The sequence below is a fragment of the Microsporum canis genome, genomic scaffold (genome assembly GCF_000151145.1).
Source record: "Microsporum canis CBS 113480 supercont1.6 genomic scaffold, whole genome shotgun sequence".
Classification (NCBI taxonomy): domain Eukaryota; kingdom Fungi; phylum Ascomycota; class Eurotiomycetes; order Onygenales; family Arthrodermataceae; genus Microsporum; species Microsporum canis.
This window is the reverse complement of record NW_003299164.1, coordinates 1,576,060-1,587,464: the sequence shown is the minus strand read 5'-3', so window position 1 is coordinate 1,587,464 and position 11,405 is coordinate 1,576,060. Positions and strand designations below refer to the sequence as shown.

The 11,405-nt window shown below is 47.9% G+C and overlaps 5 protein-coding genes across 5 annotated transcripts; all 5 read left to right on the top strand.

The window, feature by feature from the left end:
• Positions 1–211: 211 nt before the first annotated feature.
• MCYG_06722 (uncharacterized protein) lies at positions 212–586 on the top strand (the record flags this gene model as incomplete). The annotated part of the gene is made up of 1 exon (XM_002844712.1): positions 212–586. The coding sequence occupies one exon, from the start codon at positions 212–214 to the stop codon at positions 584–586; it is 375 nt and encodes a 124-aa protein (XP_002844758.1).
• A 2,511-nt stretch (positions 587–3,097) lies between these two features.
• On the top strand, positions 3,098–4,368 carry MCYG_06721 (uncharacterized protein; the record flags this gene model as incomplete). The annotated part of the gene is made up of 2 exons (XM_002844711.1): positions 3,098–3,991; positions 4,045–4,368. The coding sequence occupies 2 exons, from the start codon at positions 3,098–3,100 to the stop codon at positions 4,366–4,368; spliced, it is 1,218 nt and encodes a 405-aa protein (XP_002844757.1).
• Positions 4,369–4,753: 385 nt separating this feature from the next.
• On the top strand, positions 4,754–7,140 carry MCYG_06720 (DNA replication licensing factor mcm5; the record flags this gene model as incomplete). The annotated part of the gene is made up of 4 exons (XM_002844710.1): positions 4,754–4,904; positions 4,976–5,102; positions 5,165–6,564; positions 6,648–7,140. The coding sequence occupies 4 exons, from the start codon at positions 4,768–4,770 to the stop codon at positions 7,138–7,140; spliced, it is 2,157 nt and encodes a 718-aa protein (XP_002844756.1).
• A 1,661-nt stretch (positions 7,141–8,801) lies between these two features.
• MCYG_06719 (enoyl-CoA hydratase/carnithine racemase) lies at positions 8,802–9,650 on the top strand (the record flags this gene model as incomplete). Its single annotated transcript, XM_002844709.1, has 1 exon — positions 8,802–9,650. One exon carries the CDS (start codon positions 8,802–8,804, stop codon positions 9,648–9,650), a length of 849 nt encoding a protein of 282 aa, XP_002844755.1.
• A 595-nt stretch (positions 9,651–10,245) lies between these two features.
• On the top strand, positions 10,246–11,364 carry MCYG_06718 (ribokinase; the record flags this gene model as incomplete). Its single annotated transcript, XM_002844708.1, has 1 exon — positions 10,246–11,364. The coding sequence occupies one exon, from the start codon at positions 10,246–10,248 to the stop codon at positions 11,362–11,364; it is 1,119 nt and encodes a 372-aa protein (XP_002844754.1).
• Between the last annotated feature and the right edge of the window lie 41 nt (positions 11,365–11,405).

Here is an 11,405-nt window from a genome sequence, read left to right as displayed (position 1 = left end):
CAATGTTATAATTATCAACGACTGGGCGTTTTCTTGAGCTTGGACCAACCCGCTTTCGGTCTGGGGAACTCTTGGCCTTGGCATCTAACCCCTTTTCGGTTATCTCACGGCTTATGAAATATATTTATCCGGAGTACCGTGATATGAAGCTTATTATTAATATTTTTTTTATCTAACTTTTTTTTTGATACAAAACGATAAACATAAGAACATGTTGGTTATGCCTATCGTCCCTAAACAAGGAGGGCGGGATTCTCACTCTCCGGGAAAACCAGGTAGCAATACGCCATGGAAAACCACCTTCCTACATGGCCTCCACCCCGGTAACCGCGACCACGACCTCCATCGAAGCAAGGGTGGCAATTATAAAAACCAGAGAACATCCTCAAACGATAGCTCTTGGATCCTGAGGGATATGGTGGGAAAGGTGAAGAGTCAACAGATAAGCTTCACGGAGTTATCACGGAAAATACGGAGGGGCGTGAACATGCCACGGATGAGAGACTTTTACATGTTAACCATTAAAAAGTCAGGCATAGTGGACGGAAGGATCAAGGTATCAGACAAGGAAGATACATTTACCTGAATTATAGTCAGAATAAACCGGAACTCTTCAACGTCAAAATTGAACCAATTCAACCAATCCGATGAGGCAGTCTACAGCCCAGCGACAAACACAACCGTGGTTAAGAGGAGCTCTGCTCAGGACGACAGACCGGCCAATGGAGTAAGGAGTATGTCTCCAGTGGTCCGAACTTCGAACTAGAAGTCCGCAGCAGGATCCAAGGAAGGTGTGAAAGACCTGATTGGATAGTGCGTGATAATGCTATCAAACCGGGTACAATTCAAAGACGGAATTAATCCCCTTTCTCCAGTCAAGATATAAAGCCGGTTTCTCCAAGTGGATCAGGCTACCTTCGCACAGGCTGTAAAGCTGACCCTTGTAGGCTGGATTTCCTGCACAGATAATATCCACCCTACAGTTATAATCTTATGGGACTGGAGCTCGAGACCATTCTGATCTTGCTTGACGATCCAGTTGTGTTTAGTGATTTCATAGGCTTCTTCTTTGACATGCCAATGAGTCAAAATAAATTGACCCAACAGGCCGATCAGTAAATCGCTTCCACACTAACTTTGGTTCTCTTTGAATGCTGAGGAATATGCCTAAGATTGTCAACTTTGCGCGGTCTACAAGGCTCGATCGCGAGGAGGACTACTCAGGCGTTTAATCCAGTCTGACCACTACCGCGCGCCTAGGGGTATACCTTCTTGGCCGGGGTGGATAATGAAGACTGTTATATGGAAATTTGATGTCCACCTGTTACACCCCTTTTTTCTTTAGAAACTTGCTTAGCTCTACATATGACTGCTTTGAGTAACAGTATATATCGACTCCGCACGCATTTGAACTGAGCAGGAAGGATAGTGCACCCAAACGCCTAGCCTGAATCACAAAATGAAGACGCTAGTAAGTCAGTTGACGAGCATCGGCAAAGACGAAGGCCGCTAATCGACCTACTACAAGTTAGCCAAAGAAGCATAACAAATGGGCATCAAATACGGATATCAGTTGCTCACTGATGCACATCAAATATCGATCTCCCCCTCCACCCCCATCCCCTAGAGAACCACTGTTCGCTCTATAACTACGGAGTAAAGTAGGTTTTGCCGATTGATCACTTGACATCTGCCTGAGTAATATTTGGAGGAAATAACAGCGACCCCTAGAGAGCAGCATACTCCAAGCAGGGCCAAGGCCATAGTTACGTCCGAGGGGTCGCTGGATGTCCTCCACCGAGAGGCTGTGATGGTTCGATCTCGGACGGAGTACATCAAAGTCCGAACTGGTGATGGTCAGGCTACCCCCTTCAGGATCACTGTGCATACCGCGGAAAAAGATGCAGAGACAAGAGGCGAAATAACTAACCAATCTTCCATAAGTTAGCTATATATTCCGTATGGAGTACTTCGTGGAGTACTCCATATGGTTATGCAACGCCCAGGCGCTACTTAAGGGGGCGGCGAACCTTCTTGAAAAACGATTATGTACTCGAAATATGGGATTCAAATAACCGACTTCGTTTCACCCTACCAGGCTCCGTTACAACTGAGAGGGTATCCTCGACTTTTCCGGAGTCTTTAGCCAGTGAGGAGGGAGGGAGCCCTGACAGAAGGGTGGTGGCAGTGTGAATGAGCTTCGTCCTTATTGGTAAAACAGCAGGGCTCGCCTACTATTGGAGCTCCTCGTCTTTGGGCGCTATGACAAAGAAAACAGATCCACGACCTTGGGAAGACAGGTATATTAACTACCATAGATGCTCATACTCTATAACATCTGGCCAAGTCGGCTTGCAGGCCGATAACGCGGAATAAAACGTCCTTCTTGAACAGAGTGCGGCCAACAGACGGGTACCCACGCCGCTCTTCCAGAGCCAAGTACGGAGTACACACTATTTGGTTTTTAAAAAGACACGACTACGCCCAGGAGAACGTGGAAACCTGACTCGCAGTCAGGAGGCGAAACGTCAAGTTCTCCATTTTTGCCGATTTCTCGTATTTGCTCCATTTTTTCTATCGATAAACGACTCTCATCACCCTCTATAATTCCGCCTCAAGGGTCATCCCTGCAAAACACTACCAGGGCCGAAAGTTCCATCCCTTCTATTGAGGATCGCCATGTCAGATCAGTTGCAAGCAGCCAATCCACGGGCATGTATTATTACCCCAGACCACAGCTGTGATCGAGATATCTCTGCCTAGCGCCTCTTTACATCATTTAGAAGCATCGTCGATGGGGCTAAGGTCGTTCTATCGATATCAAACCAGGTACATAATAAACCATCAGTGAGCAGTTCTCGTAACCGAGATCAAAAGGCCTAGACGATGACTAGTTAGCTCGTTACGACCTGTTTATTGTTGTTGCTGATCAAGTCGCCAACGTTGTTGAAGTTCAAGGTGGCCCCTTGACTCGTTTATATTTATGAAGAAAGTATATATATGTTATATATGTCATGGCACAGACGTCCTGTTCTTCTGTTTCCTGACTCCGATTCACTGTTTTATCATAAACAGTTTTATCAAAGTCCAACACACGATGCAGCTTCCTCCGGCCTCTGTCATTCTCGCATGGCCGAAGCCAAACTATGAGAATCCATCAGAAGTTCACGGTCCGGCCATTCTCATATTGACTATGATATTTGTGCCTTTGACGCTATTTCTCCTTTTTGCTCGCATATACACACGTCTCCGGATCTCGAGAAGCTTTGGCGCGGACGACATACTTATCATCATCGCTACAGTTCCCGCCATTGTCTGTGGTCTTATTACGGCTTGGGCAGCCCTCAAACTCGGCTGGAATCGACACGTTTACGACGTGCCATTTAATCAGCTCCAGCTTGGATTGAAGTTGGTCATTGTCGTGGAGGTCTTCTTCAGTATCGGTGTTGGGTTCACGAAACTGTCGCTCCTAGCCTTTACCTTGAGAATCATGAAGGGCAGCGCGAACAAAATGCTGGAAAATATTGTCATTATCACTATGGCGGTTATTGGAGTTTATACCATTATCTTTGTCTTTTTTGTCATTTTCACCTGCAAGTACGTTGCTACATTCAAGTCCTTTCCTGCTCTTGCCTCTCCTCTATTTCGCCTGCTAATCTATAAGTACTCCAGCCCCATACACCTCTACTGGACCTTATCAACTAAACCTCAAAATTGCATTGACGAAGGTGCTCATCTTCGTGCCAGCGGTGTCATCAACACGTTGACTGATTTACTCGTTGTTCTCCTGCCAATTCCAACTGTCATGTCCCTCAAGCTATATGCCCGACAACGGTTTATCCTTGCTCTTCTTTTCGGAACTGGCTTTATAATCGTCATATCGGGCTCCATTCGGGCCTTCTTTACCTACCGTCTGAGCAGATCCTATGATAAGACATGGGACGCTTATCCGCTCTGGGTTGCTGCAACAGTCGAGATGTACCTCGGCATTGTAAGTACCAACTGACCGACTTGCAGGCAAACACGAATCTAATATTTGTCTAGATTGCTGCATCAATGCCAACCCTCAAGCCGTTCTTTTCGCGCTTCCTCACCCCTATCTTCGGCAGCATTCTGTCTCAGCGAGATGCGGCCTCCTCACTATTCTCACAATTGAAGAGAAACCGCCGTGCGGGTAATAGTAAGGCCAGAATGATGGATAGCAGCCAGGCCACAACAGTGGTTAATGGCGACCTGGAGTTCAGCAACTTGAGCAAAGGCAAAATGGGGGTGTTATCCGCCAACGTTTCCAGATACAGCAGTTCGAGGATAAGTTTACACTCGATGGACGCAACGTCGCAATCCGAGTTGAGGACAGGTGGAAAATGAATGCTTTTCTGAGAAGCCAGGCGTTCTTCTTGCTGATTTCGATTGTATAAAGTTTTATAATTAAATATACCCCTTTTTCTTTCTTTTTACTACATGCTTATCATGAACATACATTTGCAGGTCATATTTAACAATGTTTCATCCATGAGCATCTCCATCTCTTTTACATGTAGCTTTCTTTAGAAATATTAGCCGCCGCCAAGAATGTGGAAAAACCACTTTACGCGGTTGAAGAAGCGCGCGACGCGTCCATAAGTTATTTTTTTCTGCGATCTTCAAACATCCCGCTTGAGAGCAAATTCACCAGCTTCAAGAGATAATTTCATACCGTCACGCCTCTTAAACTCAGCACAGCTTAACAATTCATATATCATACATTATACACGGTGCGCAGTGATAATGGATCGAAGGACGCCTTACTCTCTGAGCGTGCTGCAGCCACAAGCAGATGGGCCAGACGAAGCCAGAAGCAACATTCAAGCGCAGCTGCGAGAATTTATCCTTGCTTTCCAGATCGATAATACTTTTGTCTACCGGTGAGATTCACAATTATACTAATATAGTAGCGGGTGAACTGTTTGCGCTAATATTTCTGCCTTGGCAATAGAGATCAAATCCGACAAAATGTCCTTGTCAACAGATATTTATGTGATGTCGACGTCGCACATTTAATCGCGTATAACGAAGAGCTTGCCCATAGACTCACAACTAACCCACAAGATACAATTCCTCTAGTGCGTAATGTATATTGCACCATTACTACTATACAGCATGCTTACAAGGGTTGTTTCCATAGTTCGAAGCCGCCCTAAAACAATGTACACAGAAAATCGTTTATCCATCTCAAAGAGATATCGAACTACCAGAGCATCAGCTCCTCCTTCACTCAAGCGTATCTCTAATTTCCATACGAGACCTCAATGCTTCAAACGTATCAAGCCTGGTTCGCATACCGGGCATCGTTATTGGAGCATCCACTATTTCATCCAAAGCTACCGTGGTCCATATCCAATGCCGGCACTGCCAGGAGCCAGATAACATCGTCGTAGAAGGAGGATTCTCAGGCCTTACTTTGCCACGAACATGTAAACGAGTGAGGCAGCCGAACGAAGACATGTGTCCTATAGACCCTTACTTTATTGTACACGAAAAGTGTCAGTTTGTCGACCAACAGATCATTAAGCTCCAAGAAGCCCCTGACCAGGTCCCGGTGGGAGAGCTACCACGACATATCTTAATTTCCGCTGATAGATACCTTGCCAATCGGGTCGTTCCAGGTACGCGATGTACGGTTATGGGAGTTTTCTCCATTTACCAGGCCAAGGGAGGCAAAAGATCCAACAACTCGGCGCCAGCTATACGAAATCCATATCTCCGAGCAGTCGGGATCATGAGTGACGTTGATCAGACGGCCAAGGGAACCGGTGTATTTACTGAAGAGGAGGAGCAAGAATTTCTTGAGATGAGTAGGCGGCCTGACCTATACGAAGTGTTTACTGATTGCATCGCGCCGTCGATTTACGGTAACCGTGACATAAAGAAGGCTATTGCATGCCTACTTATGGGTGGTTCGAAAAAGATACTGCCTGACGGCATGAAGCTACGTGGTGATATAAATGTTCTCCTTCTCGGTGACCCAGGTACTGCGAAATCACAACTCCTAAAGTTCGTCGAGAGAGTATCGCCAATTGCCATCTACACGTCCGGCAAAGGATCCTCTGCAGCCGGTCTTACTGCCTCGGTACAGCGTGACGCAACCACTCGCGAGTTCTACCTAGAAGGGGGCGCAATGGTTCTCGCAGATGGCGGCGTTGTCTGCATTGATGAATTCGACAAAATGAGGGACGAGGATCGAGTTGCGATCCACGAAGCGATGGAACAGCAAACGATATCCATTGCCAAGGCAGGAATCACCACCATATTGAATGCTAGGACATCCGTCCTTGCTGCAGCTAACCCCGTGTTTGGGCGATATGACGACATGAAAACGGCTGGGGAGAACATTGACTTCCAGACAACAATCCTCTCTCGATTTGACATGATTTTCATCGTGCGTGATGCTCACGAGAGAGGGCGAGACCAGAATATGGCCAAACACATCATAAGCCTCCACCAAGGCGGACGAGGCATCGAGGAGCAGACCGAGGCAGAAATACCCCTCGAGAAGATGAAGAGGTATATCAGTTACTGTAAATCGTAAGTATATGTCATCTCACCTCGTCTAATATGCGGGGTTTTACGACCATGGGATCAACCCAGCTAATCAAGCATAACGACAGCCGTTGTGCTCCGAGGCTCTCTCCAGAAGCCTCAGAGAAACTCTCATCCCACTTTGTCTCTATCCGCAAGAGGGTGCATCAAGCTGAGCTCGACGCTAATGCAAGGTCTTCTATACCAATCACGGTACGACAGCTCGAGGCTGTAATACGTATCACCGAATCCCTGGCAAAGTTGTCACTCTCTCCCGTTGCAACGGAAGAGCACGTTGACGAGGCAGTGAGACTGTTCCTGGCCTCGACCATGGACGCCGCTGTACATGGAGATGGCCAGGCGAGTAAGGAACTGTCAACAGAGGTGAGTAAGATCGAAGACGAACTTAAGCGACGACTACCTATTGGGTGGACTACAAGTCTGGCCACACTACGGCGCGAATTTGTGGATGGTCGCAACTATAATGAGCAAGCATTAAACCGTGCGCTATTGGTCCTGCAGCGGAGAGAAAGCATCCAGTTCAGAGCTGGGGGTGGTCAGATCTATAGGAGCGGGCCTTGAAAGCAACTCCGATCACCTTCCTTTTTTAACGCCTTTTCCACAAACCCCCCAGTTTAATATATATTAAACACCCCCTCCCTGCTGCCGCTATACTTAGTGCGTTAAATGTAAATGTGCAATATACGTCGTACGGAGTTGCCTTTGCCACAGGTTTTCGGAGTTGGCTTGTTTGCCTCTCGGAAAGCGACAGCACCGCCTTGGTTTTAACACATGCAGGGTACCATGACGCCGCTTCGATAGACTATATGTAAAAACTTTTTCTAATTTTACGGCTCATGATAGGCGTTCAGGTAATTGGATTGTGGACAAGATGGCGTCGATTCTATCATATTGTATTTCTACTATTGGCTACAGAGTAAAATTCCAGCAACCCCAGCACCCTACATAGTAAACACTTGACCTTCCAAGACAACAGCACATCGATAACGGGCGTAGTCTTATATTTACTTAGCCTTGTTACTCTGTTCTGCTCAGGTTTTGAGTGCGTCATCTTTACCCAAGACACAAACCGGGAGCAGACTTGATTTGATTGCCTAAACCGTGGAACGACCAAAGTCGTTAATCGTTAAGAAGTAAAAAGAGAGGAGAGAGAGAACAAGCTAGTGTTAGGATCTCCAAATGAACCAATGGGCTCGAAGAGCAAAAGGCCGCTGTGTGAGAGAAGGAAAAAAAGAACCAATGTTGAGGCTGCATAGACCGGGGTTTCCCCCCTCACTGATGCTGCATCGCTGGCTTGGTCGACATCTTCTGATCATGTATTTCGCAGCTACGTGGTTCGCTTTGCATGAATAAGTATCCCTGGTGACATGCTATTTAGCGGGACGATCCGAACCCGACAACTCGCTGCACGTAAGACTGTGTATATGTACTTACATATCTTGAGAGGGCGAATGACCGGGATACCTTGGGGAGCCTGCATGTGGCAGCAATCGAAGCATATCAAATCAGCTGAAGAAATGCCGGTGGGACCTACATGGTACAAACGCCTATATTATCCCCGTTAATAGCACCCATGGAAATAGCAAACGATTCGCTTTCCAAAGCGCGGTGGAACAAGGATTCCTTTGTTTAAGAAAAACCGGATATGAACAGTTAACTGGTCGTGTTTAACTAAACATCCGTTCGTCGTTGACGAAGAACCATCGCAACCGTGATGTCCATCTCCGGGAGGTGTGCAACAAAACTGGCTCGACCCGTCCAAGGAGTAGTGATATGCACCTAAAAATTGGGGTACGCCGAATGAACGAGGAGAGCAAGACGAGGAGTGTTTTTGTTCTTATGACCGAAAAGGTTGGAAGGATTTAGGATGTAGCCCAGCAAGCCCAAGCTCGGTCTCGATGGAGGAAAAATAAAATATGCTTAGGTTTGGGGGTTTAACCGGGTCAGGCCATGCAAGTGTTGAGACCGGCGTCGTAAAAGTCCCCATTGCTTATTGATAATTCACTCGGTTGGCGCATCTCCAGGTCCATGGTAGAAGGGTGTGTGGCCTTGAAGGGTGGCACATTCCGGCTTTTATAGGGAGCCTGTTTGGTTTAAAAGAGATGCGGGCGTTCCCTTTTTTTTTCCCAGGGCAGATCTTTCTCCGAGTAACTCCTCTCTCATAAAACCCAAGATAAAAAAAAAGGGTGACATATAATAATTATAATATATAATAATAATATATGCCTCAGACGATGCCTCTTCCAGATCCTGAGCCTGACTCGATAGTGGTCGAGAAGACAGCAGATGGCGTCACCACGATCGGGATCAATAGACCAGAGAGAAAAAACGCCATAAATCCGCCAACCGCCACGAAATTACGAGCAGCCTTTCTTGACTTTGAACGGGACTCCAGCCAGAAGATATGTGTGTTCCATGGTACCGGGGGCACGTTCTGCTCTGGCTTCGACCTCAGCGAGCTCAGGAAGTGGGATAAACCAGACGAGTGCACCGACAGATCCAAGGCAGAGAGCATCACCCGCTCGCACTTCAAGCCCGTGCAGGGAAGAAACGAAGCACCGCTAGGGCCGGGACGGATGCAGATCGAGAAGCCCGTCATTTGCGCTATATCAGGCCATGCTGTTGCGGGAGGCATGGAACTAAGTTTGCTAGCCGACATTCGAGTGGTTGAAGAGGACGCCATCTTCGGGATATTCAGTCGACGGTTTGGAGTGCCGTTGCTGGATGGCGGGACGGTCCGGCTTCAGGAGATCATTGGCCTGGGGAGAGCGTTGGATATCCTGCTCACCGGCCGGCCGGTGGGAGCGACTGAGGCCTTGCACATAGGGCTGGCCGCCAAGGTGGTGCCGAAGGGGGAGGCCTTCAAGGAAGCCATGAAGCTGGCGCGGTCTTTGGCCGCCGTGCCCCAGGAGTGTCTGAATGCGGACCGAAAGGCATGTTATAATGCTGCTTACAACTCTCCTTCCTTTGAGGATGCGTTATCGTATGAGTTTGAGGAAGCCGTCAAAGTCAGCGACCTGGCTATCAACAAGGCAATCAATTTTAATAAACGGGAGAAGGCAAGGCTGTGATGTGATAGCTGATTGATGATTGATGACCGGGCTTCCTATGGAGTTTTCTTTTTAGACGTTTAATAACGGTTATGACCTGGTGGACGGTTCACTGTACAATGACTTTCATTCGTTCATACATCAGCTTCTAGTCGGTGTTGTTCTTTGACAGCTTTTTAATCGAACAGGTTCTCCCCTTTTCCCTCTTAAGAAAAAAAGATATCTCAGGCCGAATACATCTCAGGTCAAGTTAAACATCTCTAACTTTTCCCCAGCGCTTCGTAACTATAGGACATGGATCTAGGTGTTATGGTGAGGCTCTCGGATAAGCCTTGACGTCAGGCCAAGCAGAACTCACGATGATCCAAAGGCTGATGAAGCAGTGTATGTACATAGTACGTATCACCGGAGAGGCGACTTTCACCCGTACGTGTGTGTTATATCGTTGTATCACCAGCCTTTTATCACCATTCGGGGCAATTTTGATACTGACGACGGATTTTTATATATTGTATAAAACCCCACCTCGTTACGCCGAAGGTTGAAGATATTTTACTTGACAGACAGACAGTACAACCGATCAGTCGAGAGCAAGTCTGTCATAAAATAGATACACATGGCTCCGTCAATTCGTGTTATCGGTTCGCTGAACGTGGACATGGTCTCGGTGACCCCCCGGTTCCCCGGCCCTGGAGAGACACTGACGGCAACATCCTTCACGACCAGCCCAGGAGGCAAAGGAGCCAACCAAGCCGTTGCCTGTGGTCGTCTTTCTCGATCCCGGCCTTCATCCTCATCGTCTTCGCCGACGGCTGTGCTGGCAAACGTCGAAATGGTCGGTGCCGTCGGCCGGCTGGACGCACACTTCGGCACATTGCTACAGCCTACACTCTCCAGCTCCGGCGTAAGCACGGAGCGAGTACGGACTATAGAGGGGGAGCATACGGGCGTAGCCGTGATAATTGTCGATACCTCTGCGGCTGGGGAGAATAGGATATTGTTCTCGCCGAATGCAAACTACACCGGCATGAAAGCTACAGATGAAACCATCGGACTGTCACTCTCCGATCCCCTACCGGATATTATTGTTCTACAAGCAGAAATCCCGATTGATACGGTTACCGGTATTCTGAGAGGGGTGGCGGATAAGAAAAAGCTCCATGGAGGAGACGTTGAAGTGGTTTTCAACCCAGCACCAGCACCGGAAGGCGGGCTACCTGATGACGTATACGCTTCTGTCGACCACTTAATCATGAACGAGACGGAATGTGAGTTGATGGTGCCCAAAAAGCTACAAGAGGGGGCCCTCTCCCAGGAAGAACGGAGGGATAGAATTGCCACTCACTTCCATTCACTGGGCGTGAGGTATGTGATCGTCACTCTGGGAGCGAAAGGGGTATGGTACAGCGCAGCTGAGCCTGGCAAGGTAGCTCAGCAAGATACAAGCAAGTGGGTGAGATACGTCAGCGAGGTTCCGGCCTCAAAGGTAGATAAGGTCGTTGATACTACCGCAGCGGGTGATACCTTTGTTGGCGGATACTCTGTTCAGATTGCGCAGTGGAGAGAGCAAAGACGGGCTTCGGGAAAGACATGTTCGGACCTCACGACGGATGAATGGAAAGATAGATACGGACGGATTACGGAGGAAGCTGTCAGATGGGGGACGAGGGCGTCGGCTCAGTGTGTCCAGAGGTCAGGGGCGATGGACAGCATCCCTTTCAGAGACGAGATTTAGAATGTTAGAATATATACATTGGACTAAGGATGCATAGACCA